Source organism: Orycteropus afer, unplaced genomic scaffold, assembly GCF_000298275.1.
Source record: "Orycteropus afer afer isolate SDZICR_OR568_19922 unplaced genomic scaffold, OryAfe1.0 scaffold00059, whole genome shotgun sequence".
Lineage (NCBI taxonomy): Eukaryota > Metazoa > Chordata > Mammalia > Tubulidentata > Orycteropodidae > Orycteropus > Orycteropus afer.
In genome coordinates this window covers 4826241-4848238 of record NW_006921646.1, presented here as the reverse complement: position 1 = coordinate 4848238, position 21998 = coordinate 4826241, and the positions used below count along the sequence as shown (strand labels likewise).

The following is a 21998-nucleotide window of genomic DNA, read 5'->3' as shown; positions in this document are numbered from 1 at the left end:
CACCCAAATCCTAATTAAAAAAAAAAAAAGAGCCGAACAGATTTCAAAGAGCAGCTCAAGAAGTCAAAGTGTTACAATGAAATATGCAAAGACCTCAAGTTAGAAAACCAAAAGGGAAGAACACACTCAGCACTTCTTAAGCTGAAAGAACTTACGAAAAAAAATTCAAGCTTCGAGTTGCAGCATTGAATGATGCAGGAAGCATCAAAAGAAGATGAAAGGAATATACAGTCACTGTACCAAAAAGAATTGATCAATGTTCACCTACTTCAGAGAGTAGCATATGATCAAGAACCGATGGTATTGAAGGAAGAAGTCTAAGCTGCACTGAAGGAGTTAAGCAAAAAAAAAAAAAGAAGACGCCAGGAATAAACAGAATACCCACTATGTTTCAACAAATGGATGCAGCTCTGGAGGCACTCACTTGTGTATGCCAAGAAATCTGGAAGACAGCTACCTGGCCAAATGACTGGAAGATATCCATATTTGTTCCCATTCCAAAGAAAGATGATCTAACAGAATGCAGAAATTATTGAGCAATATCATTAATATCACATGCAAGTAAAATTTTGCTGAAGATAATTCAAAACTGGTTGCAGCAGTATATCAGTAGGGAACTACCAGAAATTCAGGCTGGACTCAGAAGAGGGCAAGGAATGAGAAATATCATGGCTGATGTCAGATGAACCTTGGCTGAAAGCAAAGAATATCAGAAAGGCATTTATCTGTCTTTTCTACTAAGAAAAGGCTTTAGACTATGTGGATCCCAACAAATTATGGATAACATTGAGAAGAATGAGAATTCCAAAATACTTAATTGTGCTCATGAGGAATCTGTACACAGACCAAGAGGAGTCGTTCGAACAGAACAAGGGGATACTGTGAGGTTTAAAATAAGAAAGGGAGTGTGTCAGGGCTGTATTCTTTCACTATATTTATTTAATCTGTATGCTGAGCAAATAATCCGAGAAACTGGACTATAAGAGAAGAATGTGGGATCCGGATTTGAGGAAGACTCATTAACAACCTGTAATATGCAGATGACACAACTCTCCTTGCTGACAGTGAAGCAGACTTAAAGCACTTATTGATGAAGATCAAATACTACAGCCTTCAGTATGGATTACACCTCAACATAAGGAAAACTAAAATCCTCACAACTGGACCAATAAGTAACAATAAGTAAATAGAGAAGTTTGAAGTTATCAAATATTTCATTTTACTTGGATCCACAATCAACGCCCATGGAAGCAACAGTTAAGAAATCAAATGACATATTGCATTAGACAAATCTGCTGCAAAAGACCTCTCTAAAGTGTTTAAGAGCAAAGATATTACTTTGAAGACTAAAGTGTGTTTTACTCAAGTGACAGTATATTCAATAGCCTCATATTCATGTGAGAGCTGGACAGTAAGGAAGTCTTCAGAAGAAATGATGCATTTGAATGTGGTGTTGGCAAAGAATACTGAACATATCATGGACTGCTAGAAGAACAAATAAACCTGTCTTGGAGGATTTACAGCTGGAATGCTCCTTTTAAGTGAGAATGGGCAGACTTCGTTTCTCATCCCTTAGTCATGTTGTCAGAAGGGACCAGTCCCTAGAGAAGGCTCTCATGCTGGGTAGAGGATCAGCGAAAAAGGGGAAGACGCTCAATGAGCTGTATTGACACAGTGGCTGTAAAAATGGGCTCAAGCACAGCAATGATTGTGAGTATGGCCCAGGACCAGGCAATGTTTCAGTCTATTGTACACAGGCTCACTAGGAGTCAGAACCGACTTGATGGCACCTAACAGCAATAACAACATTCCTAGTCCAAGTGCCCTCATGTGCTCCAAAATCATTTTAGACTTGAGTCATGGATTTTAACCATAGCTTTGGTAAAATCCCTAAGGACACTTTCCTTGTTCACCTTGAGGATTCTTAATATTTAGGCCTGGGGAGGGTAGGAAGTGCTGGTCCAGCACTACTTTTCCTGCTTTGTGATCCTGAGCACCTCTGACCTGTCTCTCCTTTTCTCCATCTGTGAAATGAGCCAGTGGGCCAAAGAGGATCCATAGGGTTTACACTTTGTGAGGGCCTTCTTGGGGACCAGACACCTCTGATGGCCATCTCCCGCCTTTCTCCTCACCTCTAGCCTCTAAATATAAGGGGCTTTTCTCAGCTCCATCTATCACTCCTGTCTCCTTGATCATCCTACTAAATGCCCTAGTGGGCATCAGTGGTCACTTCCAGTGCCACCCATATTCCTGTCACCTGCTCCTAATCTTTCTCTTGAACTCCAGGTCCAAGTTACACTTGCCTAGAAACTGCCTTTTGCCCTAGGACCTTTCCTTTTGTCTCAAGCCCTGATATCCCTTTATTGGAAGTGCTAGAGCCCCAGCCATTGAGAGGGGAACATGGTACAGAACAGGCCACCACAGCCTTGAAATGCTGTGGAGGACACAAAAAAGCGTTGCCACATCCTTTCCCCAGGATTCTGCTGCCATTGATCAAATCTTCTAGCCTCACTGGGTGTGTTTCCTCTGCTGAAAGATCCTTCCAGTTTATAAAGGAGCTTGGTTCATGTTACCCCTCTGTGTGTTCCAGCTACCCACCTATAGAGAGCAACACTGGAAAGGAGGCATGAACATCCTTAAGTCTTGAATTCAGCAAGAATGGTAAACAGTTTTCAGAGATGTCTAAAAGGCCACTAGGCTACTTCTCCCACTTCCTCTTCTCCACTCAAATGAAGAACAGATGCCCATAAGAAGCATGGCCACAGAGCAGCTGACATGAAGAGGGAGACTGGATTTTCCACAGGTTCCAGAAGGGAAGGTGCTATTTGGGAGGGAAGCATGTCAGAGCCCATCCACATGCCCTCCCCAGGGGTCCATAGGGCAGAGTACACACCCACTCCACCTAAGAACCTGCAAAAGCTGGACAACCTCATCTTCAACTGCTCCTGACTTTTGGAGAAGGGAGTGGGCTTAGGAACTAAAAAAAAGACAGGGTCAGGTCCCCAATGACTACACCAAACAGAGCACAGCGACTGCTGCCCATTAGAACATTTATTTCTCAGAGAGAAAATAAGTTTCAGACAGTCATATTATAGTAGGTAAAATTAACTTTTGTATTCTTTACAAGCATAGATTTTTTTGTTTATTACCTCTCTTATACCATCTGTTATAAACAATTCTAGAAAGCAAATAAAGTCACTTTCTACAATAAATAGAGCATCATGTGCTTCACAGCAGACGCGACAGAGACACACAGGCCCCATGCCACAGCAGGATCTGAGCCATTTCTCGTTCTAAAAGAGCATTTTTAAAAATGAGACTCAGAGACTGAAAGATTCAGAGACTGAAAGAAGGAGAGAGGGGGCAAGTGTCAGGGAAGAAAGGGATAGGTAGACATATAATAGAGAAGAGAGGGCAAAAACCCCAAGATCTTAAAACACAGGTTTAGACACAGGTCACAAAGTCCACAGCTGACCAACTACCTGGGGAGAGGGGGAAGCATTGGCTCCTTTAAATAAACAACACTGTGTGCATTCAAAATACTCAGCCACACAATGGAGGACTCCAATAATGGAAACTATAGGCCTGAATAATTTAGAACAGTATTTTACAATTATATACACCATGTCCTTCCCTAGCCATAAGCTGTATTTTTATTATTGTACAAAATCCAAAACCTCATCCTTTATGTTACAGACAGTTTTGTTGGATTCCTTTTTAAACTCTGGCTCGTGTCCCAAATGTATAAGAAGTTGTGGTGGTTGCTTGGTTGTATTTTTTAAAAAGTCAAGCACATAAAAATGGCAGTGATCTCCCCAGTGACTTCATTTTGTCCAAAACTCCCCTATGAAAAAATCAAAAAGAAAAACAAAAAAGGGCAGGTTAAAAATCAACATGGCAATCAGTAGCCTGCAACCTGGCCCTGCAACTTTGGTGCTTAAGAGGTGAAAATAAACATCCAGAGAACAGACATCAAAGCTCTGAAAGTTGTGTTGGTTTGTTAGTCAGCATTCCCCATTCACAGTTGTTTTTTTCCTTCCATTTTTGAGATGGCAATGGTAGGGAGGGGATAAAGGGAAAGGAGGGAAGGACGGTGGGTTCAAAATAACAGCGTGGCATTCCCTGGAGGTTGGAGGTGGGAGCAGCAGAGGCTGGGCAGGGCAGAGTGCTGGACAGGATGATGCTGACTGAGGCACCAGGCCAGCCACAGTGGTGGAATGAGGCGTCAAGATGCAGTGCAGAAAAACAAAATCCCGTGAGGGGAGGATGGGTGTGTCAGGGACAGACCCAGCTGAAGGGCATGGAGCTGCTCCACCTCAAACAGGCCTCAACACCCAGCAATAGATGGATACTCCAATGAGTGGCCTGGCCTGGTGGGCCTGCCCACCAGCCTCAGCCCACCCCTCAGCAAGGCAGGAACAGAAAACAGTCTTGACCACAGTCCAAGGGGGCAAGTGATCACAGCTGAGAGTCTGTGGCAGCGGTGAAGACCATGGGTGGGTATGGTAGAAGAGACCTGCTCAGGGGCCACCCCAGGTGGTGTGCTGGCCTCTGTCCTGGGTCCTGAGGAGTCCTGTGGAGGCACCCACCTAGCATGGCAGCTGGCCTCAAAAGGGAATGAGGCATTAAAGAAAAAGACCACTTTGGGATGGTTTCTGTCAGTATGGCACAAGAGAAAAGTAAGGAAAGGAACATGTGATACAGACAGACAGAGACTGAATACAGAATATGAGACAGGAAAGAGGAGAATGGGTGACGACGGGGGAGAGAAAGGGTGAGCTCAAGGGTGAGCTCTGTGAGGTTCCCCGTGGGACCCTAGTGTATCCACAGCACCTCTGGGATCAGTGTCAGAGCCTTGCCCGCCCTGAGGTGTAGTTAGTTGGGAGGAGGGTGGAGGAAGCCAAAAAGCCCCTTGGGGAGGAGCCCAGGACCCCCTGCCCTCTGGGCCAGGTCCATCTCCTCAGCTGGGCCCAGGCCCCAGAGCTATTTCTACTTCCACTTGGTTTTTCAATGGATTATCCACTGAAGAACCTTTGATGGGAGTTTTTGGCACATAGCAGGCCTGCCAGGAGAGCCATGCAGTTGGTCAAAGCTGGGGCGTGGCCCTTGAGGAGACACACCCCCAGTCCCTGGCCTGCCATGAAAGGGGGAAGCTGCTGGCCACACGTCTGGCTGGGGCAGGAAGTGACTTCTCTGTGTCCCATAAGATGGAGGCAGGGCAGGCAATGCAGACCAGGCCCTGCCCTCACAGGTAGCTGGAGGTGACGAAGGAGTGGGGACCCCGGACACGGCTCAGGTGGATCATTGCACGGTCGTAGGCCACCTGCACAGACTTGCGGATGCTGGTCTTGCGGCCTTCTAGCATCTTGAGCTTGTCCACGGTGTCTTCCACACCCAGGGGCAGGACTTTGTCCCTTGGAAGCCACTGCCTGAAATCAGGAATCACAGTAAGATGTCTGGGCTGTGGCAGGTCCCATAAGGGGGCTCCTCAGGACCTACTTGCCCAGAAGCAGAAGGGCCTGGGGGAGGTGACAGGACAGAAGTAGGTTGACTAGGATACCCTAGGCAGGACGGCACTAAGAGCCTGGTGAGTCAGGGCACCAAGCAGTATGTGTGGGGGATGGGTGGGGACATGGAGAGCAACATGGGCTCTGCTCTGCATTCAGGTTCTTCCCTGGGGCCTAGCACTTACTTGGCTTGGAGGGTTGTTAGGGCTCAGGAGCAGCAAGAAACCCATCTGCTACCCTCTGGGACTGGCTGAGCCATCCTAGAGGCTCTGCCTCACCTTGCCTGGGAGAAGCAGGGAGCTATAGCTAGAAAATAGGGCTGGTACCAGGAACTGATGAACTGATCTCTGGTGATGGCTGCACCTCAGTGTGTATGCATTTTAAGGCTCTCTAGGCCAATCTAAGGTACGGCTAAGTGTACAGCCTTTGGAGCCAGATGTTGGTATGTTCCCCAGTTCTGGCTATGAGATCTTGGCTTTCTGTGCATTTTCCTCATTTGCAAAATGGACCATGAGGGAATTAATGAAGATTTAAATGAGGATTAAATTAGATCATATATATAAAGCAATTTGCATAAGGACACAGAATAAGCACTCAATAAATGGTACCTGACATTATTATCACTATCATCATCATCATTATTTTCACTAGCTAGTTCTACCTCCTTGTCTCCACAGAAGCAGGAGTGAAAGTATTTTGGCACTTAGCACACTGGTGCTAAGGAAAACTTTAAAGTGTTAGTAAACCATGATGTAGTGGGGTCCTTATAGTGGACACTTCCTTCAGTTACCCAGAAATCCTCTGGGACCAAGACACTCATTCTCTAAGCTACCAGGAATGTTGGCAGATGGCAGGCCCTCAGCTAAGTCTCTCTAGGAATCATTCTCTACCAAGGGAGCTGCCTGATCTCTCCCCGGGCAGCTGGCATCCGTGACCAGTTGATGCAGGGGAACAAAGGCATAGCCCCAATTCCCAACACCTCTACAGGGCCACCCAGCTCCAAAACTCCTTGTAGGATCAGCAGAGGCCTGTTTCAAGTACAGCACAGTTCAGCTCTTTCCTCTGCCCAATGCTGTGTGTCCCTCACCACCCACAGGTTTTGATTCAATAGCTTACCTCAATAAACCTCCCAATACAAATTTCTATTGTAAAATGTTTCCCAAGAATCTGATCTGTGACATTTCTCAGTTACCACAACATGGCGAGTGCAGGCTAGCTGGTTGCAGAGAGTGCCTCACCCCTCACCTGGTGGAGTATAATTGAGTCAATAGCACCTCTGTGTACCTTTAGAGCCCCTCAGCATTTGAACAGCTGCCTGGTCTGGGCCCCTCAGACAGCACCTGGCAGTACAGTCCCTCACCTGGCAGCAGCGCCACTCACCAGGTGCGCTTGTTGTCAAAGAAGAGGACAAGGAAGAGCTTCTCTCCAGCCTCTGCCTGTCTCTGCTCTCCCAATTTCAGCACATCCAGCGGGGGGACTGGGATGGGGACACCATTGTGCAGGAGGCCCTCCCGGGGCATCTTGGGATCGATGATCTGGAGGCAGGAAAGGAAAGGGGCCCTCAGCAGGGGCAGGTGGGGAGGGCAGAAGACCTTAGCCCAGGACTAACCACTGAGCAACCCCACACCAAAGTTATGCAAGGGTTTGACCCTGCCCCAAAGCATGCAATGGAGGTGTTGAACTCTTCCAGGACCCCCAGTATCACAAGAGAGAAATCTTGACTCCTGTTTTCTCAGTTCATTGTCCTACTCCTCTACCCCTTGACAACCAGTCTTTTCAGTGAGGGAGCTTGTTCCATGAAACACTCCACTTGTTCCCCTAGAGCTGAAACAGATGTAGTAGGAAGCCAGTATGTGGGGTGTCAGCACTGAGTAGGGTACTGATATCTAGGCCAGATAGGCAAACCCTTTTCTCCCAATGTTCTTTGGGGGAGAAGAGCAGAGGTCATTTTTTCCCTTTGGAACCTTCACAATTCATCCCCTATACTCAAAAGCCCACTAGACACCTTGGCTATGAAGACAATTCATCAGCAGAAAGGCCCATTCCTTCCATTTTACCTTCCTGTCTGACTGCAACTAATTCTTCATGGTGTGTGGACCAGATACATTTGTAAATCAAGGGGCTCCACCTGCCCACTGAGATCAGAGAGAAGGCTCAGTGTACATACAGAAGACTGAGTGCAGAGGGCCGCTGGAAAGGGGGAATGGTATGGTTGGAAAGCAAGAGCCACTAGAGGATCAATCCTCAAGGCTGCAAGCTCACAAGAGGAGTGTCCTGTGGACATGTTTTGTTCAGGGCTGTTGTTTCCAGCACTCAACCCCTGCACAGCTCAGAGCAGGTCCTCAGCAAAATACCTAGCAGTACCAACACAGCAGTAATTCTCCAGCTCTATGGAGCACTTTAAACCAAAAAACCTAACCCATCGCCATCAAGTAGATTCTGACTTACAGTGACCCCTACTGAGTGAGTTTCCAAGGCTCCTCGGAGTGGCTGGTGGGTTTGAACTGCCAACCTTCTGGTTAGCAGTGAAATGCCTTAGGCATTAATACCACCAGAGCTCCATGGAGCACTTTGAAAGTTACCAAAGTCTCTAATTATTTACACACAATCCTCTTATTTCATACTTTTGCTGATGCTGGGAAGTTTGTGAGATAGGTATTAGCTGACAGAGGAAGACATCTGGCATAGAAAGAGGATGTAGTAGGCTGAAGCCACGGCTGGTACTACAGCCAGTTGTCTAGATAAGGTTCAGGCTTCTGCTGCCTCTTACACAGCCTGCTTCTAGAGCAGCTGGCTAATTCTTGGTCTCTGTGCACTAAGGCTAGAGAGACTTGGAAACTTCCTGAGGAAGCAGCCTCCTCCAGAGACAGAGCAATCTTAATTCCTATGACCTTCCCCAAGGGACCTCTTCTCACAACAAACTGCTCTCATTATTTACCTTTGGGTGTCTACCAGCTTCCCTGCATTCCTCTCAAGATAAGCAGCTGTAGGCATGTGCTCTGGTTAAGACTTTAAGGAAGAACCACTCCTACCCCATACCCCAGCTGTGTGATCTGATCAAAATTCTGTAAAATTCTTATAGATCCCTGAATGAATCACCTGAGGATCTCATTAAAATGTAGATTCTGATTCAATCTATCTGGGATAGAAATGCAAATTCTCAGCAGGGGGTCAAACTAGAATGAACTGGTTCAAAGTCCAGTGTCAGTCAGTCTGTCCTTCCCAAGAATGGACCTAAGAGTGCTACCAAGACCAGCTATGTACACCCTCCTGAGCTTCCTCAGTGATTGGAGCTATTCTGATGTGATAATTCCCTTCATGAAGTCATCCTGATCTTAACTTGGATCTAACCCAACCAAACCCAGTGCCATGAAGTCAATTGTGACTCATAGCAACCCTACAGGACAGAGTGTAACTGTCCCATAGGGTTTCCAAGGATTCTTTATGGAAGCAAACTACATCTTTCTCCTGAGGAGCAGCTGGTGGGTTTGAACTGAGGGCAAAAGCAAGGTGGATAAGCCTACCATTTGAGGAGAGCTCTCCTCCCTTTATAAGAAGATGGTAGCAATTTTGTCCCAAGATAATAAAGTAACGGTCCATTCATTCAATGGGATGTTATGCAGATGTGAAATAACATGAAAATAAAGCTTGTGACACAATACATTATATAGTAAATGTGTACATATACTATTATCACTAAAGAAAAAAACAGAAGATGACACAAAATGCTTACAGTAGACATGTTAGGATGGTAAAGTTTGTATTGCTTACTTTTTCTCTATTTTTCCAAAAGTTCTCTCATTTGGATACATTAGTTTAACAAACAAAAACAATTTTTTTTTTTTTTGGTAAAAAAACCACTTTTTGAAAAGATGAGTGAAGTTACAAACCATGTATTCACTATGTATGTATGTATATATTTAAGTATGCACAGGAAAAAGACTGGGAGAGCATACACCAAAATAAAAACACAAGTTGTGTTCAGGTGGTGGGGTTTTTAGGTGGTGGGTGAATTTCTTTAATACTGGAAAAACAATGTATGATTAAGAAGATAATTAAAAACAAATACAACTAACTTTAGACTGCCTTTTTTGAATTTTGAGGTTTAAAAAAATCCCAAATCTGCATAACCCTCATCACTTTTTCAGTAAGTTAAACTGCCCAGGTCTCACCCATGGCACACCTTGGAAGTGACGGCAGCCCCAGGCCCAACCTCTTCAGCTGCAGAGATCTCTGTGTGGGATCCCACACATGGTTAATGAGGCAGTCAGGCAGGCCACATGGTTTCCAATATTGGCTCCAATAAATTGTATAACCTTTTTTGGGCTACAGTTTCCTCACCTGTCCAAAGAGGATGAGTTCCTACACCCCCTTTACCTTAAAAGGATGCCATTAGGATCAAGAGTCAGAAATGTGAAGGAGCTGGGAGAAGTCCAGAGCACTGTGTACATGTCACAGGTGTTTAGGGTAGTTCTCAACTCTGACTAGTCACTTGGGGAGTTTTTTTAAAATACTCATGCTTCCATCTGACCCCAGAGAGTCTAATTTGGTAGTTCTGGAGAGGGAGTGAAGATACCCTGGTCATGTCGTGGTTAAAGCACTTGGCTGCCAACCAAAAAGCCGAAAGGTCGGCAGTTCGAACCCGCTAGCTGCTCCGTGGGAGAAAGACTTGGCAGTCTGCTTTGTAAAGATTACAGCCTTGGAAACCCTATGGGTCAGTTCTACTTCGTCCTGCATAGTCACTATGAACCAGAACCGACTAGACAGCAGTGTACTTGTTTTTTGGGGAGGTTTGGGGTAGGAGCTCAGCATCAGTATCTGCATTGTTAAAAAATTTTCCCAGATCATTATGATTTGCTCCAAAGGTTTAGAATCCAGAGCTAGGTAGACAGTACCTCCCTAGTGCAGCCCTAAAAAATAACAATCAAGGTGGTAAAGATGTGGAAGAAATGAACTTTTAGCTACTGCTGTTTAGAGTACAAAACTAGAAATAACTTTCTGAAGAGCAATCTGGCAATCTGTATCAAAGCCAAAGAAATTGCGTAGAGTTTCCCCAAGAAGGTACCCTTAGGAACTCACTGTAAAGAAATAATCATGGATGTGCACAAAGGTAGAGCTACAATGATGTTTATTGCTAGGTGTATGTCATAGTGAAAAATTCAAAACAATCTAAACTACCAACTAGGGAATGGTTAATGTATGGTACATGCATACAACCAAGGACAATGTGGTCATTAAGAGTGATGTTGACAAAAGAAAATTTAATGGCATAAGATGCTCATGCTCATGGTATGCTGTTAAGTGAAGCAGAGGTTAAAAATAGAATCTGGTCCTTCATATATGCACTAAGTATGCTTAAAAAATATTGAATGGATAAATCTATTCAGAGACATTATCTCTAAATAGATAGGACTGTGCATGACTTTGAACTTAGTGGCTTAGAACACAGGCTTTGACATCACATATTTTAAGCCCTGGGCTCAAATTCCAACCCTGCCACTTTTAGCTAGATAACCATAGGTAATAAATCCTTAGTTTTCTTCCCTATAAAATGGAAATAACTGTACCTTCCTCAGTAATTGAAGGACTCAGCATGACAGATGTTTAATAAAAGATCTAAGCATTATCAGTAGCTTTTAAAATTCTCTACAATGAGCACATATTACTTTTATGTGTAAGCAAATAAATCAATGCTATTAAAACCCTAAGTACCCTAGTCTCCGCATAATTTTAGCCCTACTTAAAGTGCCCCAAGCTAGGAGCCCTGCTGATTTGACCCAGTAAGGCTGGGATAAAACCTCCCTCTTTTCTGTAGCTGAAAGCACCCTGACTCCCACCACTCTTGGATGGCTTGATCCAATCAGATAAGCCCCGGAGGCAAGGCAGGGGCCAGAACCACCCACGAAGGGGAAGAAGGTGGTGTCTGGGGCAGACTCACCAAGGCAGGGTAGGAGGGGTAGCCTCGGCACTTGGCCCACACCAGCTCCAGGGGCTCCAGGTCTCCGCGGTCTTCAAAGGGCATCAGGAGGCTTCTGCCTGGGGGTGGGGGAGGGGAGGAGACAGTGCCCAAAGGGGACTTGGAATGGTGCCCAGAGGCCTCGCTGTGGCCTCCATTTGACTGGGGCAGCCCAGGAATGAGTCAACAACATCCCCTCCACCCTTCCTCTCCCATCTTATGCCCTTTCCTCAGGAGTAGATCTGGGGTTGGCAAACATTTCCTGTAAAGATTTAAAATATTTCAGGTTCTGTGGACCACAGAGTCTCTCAACTCTACTATTGTAGCAGAAAAGCAGCCATAGGCAGTCTGTAAATGAATTTGCATGGCTGTGTCCCAATAAAACTTTATTTACAGACATTGAAATTTGAATTTCATGTAATTTTCATGTTATAAAATATTATTCTTTTGAATTTATTTTTTCCCAATCATGTAAAAGTGTAAATCATTCTTAGCTAACAGGCCATACAAAGACAGGACCTCTGGGCTAGAATCCTAGGATGGCTTTCCTGGAAAAATATAACTGTTTTATCACCAAGACCCCAGTGGGAAGGATCAAGACCCAGGTTGGGCAAAGCCACATATTGCTCTTTGGGCCTCTTACATGGGAAGTCCTCATGATGGAGGCTTCCTGGATAAAAATGCCTGGGAAGGACATTCCAGTAAAACCATTTGCTAAATGAGCTCTCTTCTGAAAGGGCCACACCTGGTCATCCAGGTCACCTGGATTTAGAGTACTCAGCAGAGCCAAGCAGGTTTAAATTGCGGGTCCTTTGGGTGCCTGTTTTTGTTAGAACCTTAGATTTGGTGTCTAGCCTAGGGGAGGCACCACATCTCTTCAGCTTACTTTGTCGTGCACTAAATGCACTAGCACACATGAAAGATGCTTCCCCAACGCTTCTGAACACAGAGGAACCTCTCTTTCCCTGCCCAAGGAAGTGACACCCTCAACCAAGGAAAAAGGCCCAAACCTGAGAGAGTGGAATTATGTTTCTAAGGCAACACTACCACTCTCATTTTTAACTTTTTAAAAATGTACTGAAATAGTAATGAAGCATTTTTTTGTACCTATTGAGTCAACAACAAAAAGATAAAATCTAATATTGAAGAGGTAGATGCAGGGAAGCTGGTGTAATCATATACTGCTGAGGAATTGCAGGCCAGTCCAATCCTTGCGGAATATAATTTCGTGGTATATACCAAGAGCCATAAAAAAAAAAGTATGAACCATCTGCTCCAGTAAATTCCTTCCCTGGGAATTTATTCTAAGAAAAATAACATTAGAAATGAATCAAAGGATTTTGAATAAAAATACAGGCCACTGCATTATGTTAAAAATGGGAAATAACCCAAATGTCTAATAACTGAAGAACGGTTAAATAATTTATAATGCACTGATTGGAAGATATAAAATGAGAAATATAAAGATTATGTGTCGACATGAAAAAAATATAACATTGAAAAAAGCAGAGAGTATGAAAGTACATGTGTTTTGGATTAGCATTTTGTTAAAAACGTGCCTAAAATAAACAGAAGGGAACACAGAGAAATGAAAACAACTGTGTTAAGGTGATGAGATTGTGGGAAGTCAATTTCCTTTCTAAATTTCCTTTGGTATCACTTTAATCATAAGTATGTCAGTTTGTAAGATAAGAATAAAACATCACCACCAGAAGCACAAGTATGTGTCAATCTGCTCCCGGTCTTGTGCTAGATGCTATACAAATTTACCTAGACATGAGCCCTGCTTTCTGGGAACTGACAGTCACAGACAGTAATGAAACACACAAGGCATGCATTCATCAACATACACACAAGAAAGAAACTGATACTAAGAGGAAAAAAAGCAGTTGTGGAAAGGGAAGAGAACAGAAGCTCTGGAGCCTATGTGTTAGGCGGAAACTTCAAAGATAGGGCAATCAGAGAATGCATTTGCCTCCAAAAGAGCTAAACAGCATTAACTCACAGACTAGCCTGCTCTGCACCTGCTCTACCTACGCACCACCCAGGTCTTTCCCTTTGGCCTTTCCCTGCCCTTTATCCCCTTGGTCTAAGCAGATGAGACCCATGAATTACTGTCTGGACCAGTTGGAATAGAATGTCTTATGAGGACAGGGCTGAAAGCACTGGATAATATGAAAGTACAGGGTTATGTGTGAGATTCAGTGGTACAGCCATAATGAGGCAGACTGGCAATAGCTGTAAAAATTACAAATGCACACTTCTGTTAATACAGCAATTCCACTTCTACAGATACACTTCCCATGTATAAAGCACAGTCTATGTTCAATGATGCTCACTGTAGTATTGTGACAGCTAGTAAGTGTCAGTAATCTAATATCCATGTTTAGCAGGCTGGTTAAGCATATTATGGCACTCCTATACATTGGAACACTAGGCAGCTGATAAAAAGTATGAAGCAGCTCTGTAGATAACAAAACAGTAGGATTTCTAAGATATACTAATTGGATAAAAGGTATTATTGCATGTTATTAGGTTTCTCTACTCTCTCAGTTATAAATACACACATGTTTTGGCTTGTGTATGTATAGATTACCTCTGGAAACCAAAGAAACTGCTAAAAGTGGTTGTTGTCAGTGAAACTGCTACCAGGGAGGGGGAATGCTGCTTTTCATTCTATATCCTTTTGAACCTTTTTGGTTTCTGTTACCATGGGCATGTATGTCCTATTCAAACTTAAGATGATTTAAAAAAAAAAATAAAGTATGAATGACCTGGAAGGAAGGAAGCGCCATCTTCCTACCCAGTGCCAACAGGTTTAGAGGAGCTCACGGACTGGATGCCCTCATTCTGAGCCCCAGTAGGATGGTGGCCCACAGAGCTGGCTTCTCCAAAGCTCTGCCTGAAACCCATTCCTCACCAGAATCATTGTAGTCAGAGTCTCCATTCATGCCTTCCAGGAAGGGCACTCGAGACAGAGCTGGCTTCCCACGGCTGCGTTTTGGGGCTGTCAGACCACTGCATACAGAGCAAGGAGAGAAGGGAGAAGTGAGCAATCTTGACAATAAACACACCCACTCCTTTTCTTCCATCTTTCACAGGAGTCAAATGCTGCAAAAAGCCTGCAGGGAGGATGGCTTCTCACCTTCCCCTAAAAACTTACTCCTGCATGAAACATTTCTGAGGAACCACTAAACCTAGAAGGAGACCCTCTACCCCCTGCCCAGGAACCTTGGACTTTATCTACACAGGAAGGGAAACCCTAGTCACTTGTCAATCTTTGCAGAAACTGAACACATCCTGGCCACAAGGAAGGGCCTTCTCACATCTGGCCCAGAATTCTTTACCCCATGGTTCCATTACTTCTTCTTTAGAAATTAATTTAATCTTTAGGTACAAAAATCTGCCCCTTACCCAAAATTTTTACAATGGACATATCTTACTTCCTTAATTAGAAGAGACATTTTTATATTGGGGGCAAAAAAAAAAAAATCATCTATTCCTCAGTTCTAAATTGTCCGTGTGTGTGAAGACAGAGGTAAGCTCAGAGAACAGCCTACTCTAATCTTGCTCCCTATTCCCTTGGGTAGGGAGAGATGAAATTTTTATATATTTTATACACACATATAGTAACTTAAAAACAGACCAATTTTTTTTTTACATAGATATGCAAGGAAGTAAAAATATATATTGGACAAAGACTAGAAGGTAACATATGTGAAAATAGTTACAGCAAAGCAATGGTACAACTGGGGCCCACCCAAGCACCAGTAGTTTTAATAGCTCCCCATGTGATACTAATGCAAAACCATGGGTGAAAGCCTCTAAGCAAAAATGAAGTGGCAAGGGCTTATTTCCACCCAAATTCATTTTAATACTGTTGTTGTTAGGTGCTGTCAAGTTGGATTTTGACTCACAGAGACACCATGTAACAGAGTAGAACTGGCCCACAGGGTTTTCTAGGCTGCAATTTTCACAAGAGCCGATCACCAGATCTTTTCTCCCATGGAGCGCTGGTGGGTTTGAACCACCAACCTTTCAGTTAGCTGCCTAACACTTAACTGTTACACCACCAGGGCTCCTTGTTTTAATACTACTGCTATGTAATTTTCTCAACTAAAAAGAATGCTCAAAAGACAGGCTGACAGATCTGCAGAAGAGTAAGAATAATTAAGAAAACCTTAGGATAGGAAGAGGCCAGGATTAGGATAACCGCCTTAAAATGATCACAGAGAACGTTATTTAACTGGGACCAAATCAATCATAATCCTTCAGTCACAAGTAGTTAGGTTGGGATTTTTTTTTCCTGCTAGTGAAAATTAGGACCTAACTGTGACAGAGCTTCTGACCAGTTTGCTCTGGTTCAACCCCCTGCTGAGAATTTCCATTTCCACCTATACTTTAATAAGATCTTAAGGTGATTCTTATGTTAAAATGTAAATTCTGAGTCAGTATATATCTTGGGTGAAAATGCAAATTCTCAGCAGGAGATCCAACTAGTTCAAAGCCCTAATTTGAGAAAACACAAAAAGATCGCTCACAGCAGGGTGCAGGTCCCCACTCACCCTACAAAAATCTGTCACTGAGTTTAAATACTATGAGACCTTGCACAAGTATTTTTATTAGGTAAGCCTCTCAAAGTTCATATCATGGATATCATTCTCAAAAGAGAGAGGAAAGCATAGCAAAGTGCCTTCAACTCTGAGCCAGATGACCTGGGTTCAAAACCCTGCTTTTCTACTCTAGCTCTGCAACTGTAAGCAAGTAACTTAACTTCTCACAGGCTTTTGTTCTCCATATGCTGTTTTGAGGATTTACTAAATAAATACACACAAAGCACTCAGTATAGCACATGCCAACTACACCTACCTCCTTACTTATGTACTATCTTATTATCCAACTTCACATTTACAACAATAGTAAAAAATCTACTATCTATTTTGTGCATTAGCAATGTACTTCTGGCATGAACAACTGCTGAGGTGCAAAGCAAGGGTAATGCTAGCTGTTATGGTTAATGTTATATGTCAATTTGGCTGGGCCATTATTCTCAGTGGTTTGGCAGTTATGTAATGATGTAATTTGGCAATTTTGTAATGATGTCGTCATCCTCAGAATCTACAGTTTACCATCTTATGTGGTCATCTTCCATTTTCACATAATGCTGATTTTCACGGAACAACCTGTTCTTTGGAACCTAACCATGTTGATATATGAGGAGTGGGTATCCTCAATAAAAGGGAGCTGCAGTTATTATATGAAGGGCAGTACATTTTCATGTCTCACATTAAGTAGTACAAACTATTTTATTACTATTTTTCTAATACTACAGAAGTAGATTGCCCAACCTCCCTTCTGAGGAGTGGCTGGTAGGTTTGAACCGCTGGCCTTTTGGTTAGCAGTCAAATGCATTAGGTACTATGCCAACAGAGAAACTCCCTGAGAAAGATGAGCTCAATAAAATAGGAATGCAACACCACAACTAGGTCTGTGGGTTCCTGTTTTGTAGGAAAAAGCACAACTGGCCAAATCAAGGTCTGCACTGCAGTCCTCACTCTAAGTTGCCCAGGCCTAACAGGCAACACTATCTATAATTACCTCATTTACTAGCTTAATGTCTACCCCTCTCATCCAGAAGATAAGCTTCATACTAACAGTGCTCAGAATAGTACCTGGCACACAGTAGGTACTCAATTATTAATAGTTGAATGACTCAGAGAAAGAGGGTTCAGCACTGTGCGGAATCATAGAAATAAAGCTCAGATTTAAGGGAGAAAAAAAAAAAAAAAAAAGAGGGTTCAGCTCCAACCTGCTTAAAAAATAGTAAGTAAAGATAAACAAAAGGGCAAGTGAGGAGGATGGGGATGTTAGTGACCAAAGGGCAAGTGAGGAGGATGGGGATGTTAGTGACCAGAAGTTCTTTCAAGGTTCTTCAAATTCTGGAAGTCTATAATTCCAGTCTAATTAATATGTAAGATCTTGCTTTATATACTTATTACCACAGTATAGCAAAAATGAAACAAAAAACCCCCCTACAGTTGGAAGCCCTCCAATCTCCTGTTTCAAACCCTGAAATTCTATTTAATACTGGGTTAAAAAGGAAATGCCTTTCAAGGGCATTATTCCTACGTAGAGCAAAAATCTGTGGCACTGGACTAGAATTCCACAGAAGTGCAAACACATCGCCTGAAGCAGCAGGCTGACCACAGCCTAGCCTGGCTTGCTTCCTTGGTTCACAGCTGGGAAGTGTCCTTCATGGAAAGAGGGACCAACACACCCTCCTCCTTTAGTCAAGGGCTAAGAAGGTACAGTTTAATAACCTCACCCTAACCCCACCTCCAACGAACTGGGCTTTCAGGCACCATATCTTTGAAAAGGAGTCAGGAACTCCAACCAGGCTAGAAACATAAGATTCTGGAATCTTTAAAATCTCTTCCCTATGCCTAGTAAATATATCCCCCTGCCAGGGTTTTGACCAGGTTTATTCCGGTTCATCCCACTGCTGAGAACTTGCACTTCCACCCCAGATAAGACTGAATAAGAATCTAGTTTACCAAGATCCTCAGGTGATTATCATAGATCTCCAGGTGATTTTTATGTTATCTTGTTAAAATGTAGATTCTGATTCAGTCTATTGGGTAGAAATGCAATTTATCAGCAGGGGATTAAACCAAAATGAACTGGATTGCAGCCCTATTTTTGTTTTTATTTTCCCATCCACTAGTCCTATAGCAAGAGGAAGAAAACAGGGTATCTATCTCTGAAGTATGATAGGGAGCAAAATCTAAAGGAAACTACTGAAAGGTGGGTCCTACCACAGGCCCAGTCCAGGCCTGAAGGGTAAGTATGGGACTCCTGTAGTCCCATGAGGAGTCCAGCAGCTACAGTAGAGTGAGTACCTAACAGAACACAGATCCCACCTTTCCTTGGAAACACTTCAAACACAGACAGATGTAGTCTTTTACTATTGCCCTGGGACCTTCCTCACTACTCCGAACCCAGGATCCATTCAGCCTTGTGGAGGGACCCTGGGGTCAGCCTTTGGAACAAGGAACCTTTGGAACCTTTGGAACAAGTCATTTTCCCTGCTTCCAAGAGCCCCATACTATCTGCTGTCTTGCAAAGCACAGAACAGAACAGGAGGCTCCATAAACTCTTTAAACATTAAAGTTATTGTCTCAGAAACCCTCCCTTCAGGAAAAAGAATGGAAAACAAAACATTATCTTTTCCCAGCTCAAGGGTGGTAGACTTCAGCTGGGGACTTCTGTTGGAGTAATACGCACTTCCAAATTTCCTATATGCTCTTTTTCTCACACCACACCTCTAAAGAGGCAGTGCTATAATGCATCCAAGGGTAAAGGAGTGTGGGGGAGTTGACTCAAACGTTAAGCTCACTGGGCAACAGGCAATTCAGCTGTCCCCACCCTTTAGAACCCAAATTCAGCTCCATAAACCCTATAAAGCATCAGTGTCACCCTTTTGTTCCTAGCATGATTGGACCTGAGGGTCAAGGGTCACCCCATTTACCAGGAGCTCCTAGAATTAAAGACAAGAGGCCCAAGAGGCTCCAGGAAACAGCAGGAGTAGGGAAGGAAAAAATGGAGATAAGCAGGAAAAAGTTGGATCTGTAGCTAAGTGGAGAATAAAGGGAAAGGGATGGTGGAACTGCTGACAAGGTTTTGGGGACAAATGGTCTTACCTGCAGGCTTCAAATGCCAGTCCACCACCGAGACCCAAACTACATTCCGAGTCAGACCCGCTTTCGGTGTGTTTTCCAAAGCCATTGGTCACGCCTGCCAAGGACACACAGAGTGAGCCTGAGCAACAGAAACCCCCCTTCCCCCGACATACTGCAGTGCAAGGCAGCTGCTTCAGAAGTAGGGGCACAGTAGATTCAAGCAGGCAGGGGTGCAATAGACAGCTGTTTCTTCCTCTATGGAAATTAAGTCTTGGGTGGTGGAGAAAACATGATAAAGACTGCTGGTTTTAGGAAAAGTACTGCTGGCTGGGGCAATGAGCAGCCACATTTTCCTACCTATCCTTCTGGTTTCACTTTAAGGAAAACATAGCACATAGCTCAACTCTGGCTACTGTTATTTGGCTACAAAGGGAAACATCAAGACCTTCCTCCTTCAGATGGCTCAGATGGCCCTGGATTTGCTGCTCATTGGATGCCTCAATTATCAGGGGGTTTCTTCTGCCTTTTGGGGAGTCTTCCCGCCTTGCCTCTTCAGATAAACACTCACACACCTTATTACACAGCTGGCAACAGCCAGATTCATTCTTTTGGGATAGAGTCAAAAGAGGTTAGGTCAAGATAAAGGCTCTGTGTCTACTACACCCTCACTATCTAGCAAGCTAGTTAAAGTTAGAGGTGGGGAAATTTTTCAGCAGAATTTTTCAGCCCAGACCTTTTTGGAATGGGGAGTCAGAATTCCTGGGGTCTAGGCTGGGCTCTGAAATACAGTCTATACCCAGGGCAGGACCCTTTTCCTCTTTAATCCTTGGCTTCCCCTTCGGTGAAGATGGTGAAAATATCTTCTTAATTATGGAGGATGCTATTATATATGAATGAGAGAAGAAGGTCTGTTTATAGCAAGGAGCCCTTCGGAGGCTGGTTAGCTCAGGAATATGACCTTCATCTTGCCCTAAAAGTTTCTACTCTCTTCCCTATTTAACCAGTTCCTAACCACACTTCAGAGTTCTACAAGTCTGACAGCTGAGTCAAGAGGGTGTGGAGACAGGCCAGAAAACCTAAGGCAAGGCACCTATGAGAGCAAGCATCTGAGCCAAAAGATCTAGACTCTGGTCTGGCTCTGTTTCTAATATTACAACCTCAATTTAAGTCACTGAAGCCAGCTGTGCCTCAGGTTCCATATCTGTAAATAATTTAACATGCTTTTATGGGATTCAACTAAGGTTGCACAGAAGTATTCCCAGGAACCAAGCAGGTGGGACATTGTGGGAGGAACAGATTCTAGCAGTACCTCCAAGCAGTGGACTCCCTCACGTTGGATGGGTGTAACGTCCAGGACTATTTCCCAACAGCAGAATGTTTCATTTTAGCACAATAATCTTAGTGCTGATTGGCCAAGTGTGACAGAGCTGAGAGGATGACACAACAGTAAATGCTGTCATCTACTGCTTTATGTTAGAATCAATTTGACAGCAGCAGGTTAGGTTTTGGTTTGGTTTACTGGTATTTGTCAAGTGCTTTATATAATTTCTAACTCTTAGAGCCCTGCAAGGTGGTATCACTATCACTAGCCCCACATCAAAACCAAACCCATTGCTGTCCAGTTGATTCAGACTCATAGTGACCACATAGACAAAAGATAACTACCCCATGGGATTTCCGTGGCTGCAATGTTTATGGAAGCAGACTGCCACATCTTTTTCCTGCGAAGTAGCTGGTGGGTTCAAGCTGCTTACTTTCAGTTAGCAGCTGAGAGCTTAGGACTATACCACTACAGCTCCTAGCCCCATATTAGAGATATGGAAGCTGAGAGTCTAATAGAAGTTAATTAATTTGCCCCAAGATAGACAGTGGGTAAGAAGGCTGGGATTTGAAATCAGCTCTGCTCAATTCCAGGTCTTAAGCTCTTACCTCTATATACCAACATAGTGTCCTAATATAGGGAAACTTGGCCCAGAAGGATGGGAAGGTAGTATTGGAAATACAGTGTCAGGCACGAAGACAGAAAGGCAGAGAAAAGTGGTCTCATAGCCCAAAGCCACCACCTAAATGGCCATGAGAGGGATACAAGGAGCAAAATCAAGAACAGCCCCTCCTTGCCAAGCAAGCAGACCTTTCCTACCCCACCAAGACTAAACTACCCTGTATAGCATTGTAGGTCCTCAAATCCAGGCCCACCTCACTCACCTAGCATTTGTTCCTTCTTCACCCCATCTATATTTTTCTATTCTACTCTCATACTTCAGAGCTAGCCAAGGTGCCACCTCTTCTTGAAACCATCCCAACTCTTCCAGCTTGTATTCTCTGAACACCCCCAGCAGGGCTACCTGTCACTTGACATACAACCACATACTGCCCAACACTGGGATTGCTCTACATCTTGGGAGACCATCTAGTCTCCCCACTGGACTGTGGACTCTTCCGGAGTCAGAACTGAGTCTTTTTTATTTTATTACACTCCTGTGAGGTCTAGTGGCATAGTGCCTAAGGGACTTGACTGCTAACCAGAAGGCTAACGGTTCAAACCCACCAGCCACTCCTCAGAAGGAATGTTAGACAATCTACTTCCATAGTGATATTGCCCTGGAAACACAAGGAGGGGTCACTATGAGTTGGATCCAACTCAATGGCAGTGAGTTTGTTTGTGACCAGCTCAAGCTATGCATGTATGCAGTAAGGACTCTTTAAAAAGAGATGGAACTCCATACCTATCTCTGACCTCATCTCCTGTCACCCCATGGCTTACTTGGCTACAGCTACACTGGTCCTCTTGCTGTTCCTCAGACATGTAGGCACATTCCCATCTCCAAGGCCTGTGCACTTGCTAGACTATCTTTC

General features: G+C 43.9%; 1 protein-coding gene across 1 annotated transcript in view; it reads right to left on the bottom strand.

Moving 5' to 3' along the window:
- Positions 1–5245: 5245 nt before the first annotated feature.
- Positions 5246–21998, bottom strand: part of BRPF3 (bromodomain and PHD finger containing 3) — a 32201-nt gene continuing 15448 nt past the window's right edge. Inside the window, exons 8-12 of the mRNA XM_007939394.2 lie at positions 19164–19257; positions 14384–14481; positions 11446–11543; positions 6888–7042; positions 5246–5429 (exon numbers count right to left, since the gene is read on the bottom strand). Coding sequence (XP_007937585.1) covers positions 5246–5429; positions 6888–7042; positions 11446–11543; positions 14384–14481; positions 19164–19257 — 629 coding nt within the window. The remainder of the gene's footprint in view (positions 5430–6887; positions 7043–11445; positions 11544–14383; positions 14482–19163; positions 19258–21998) is intronic.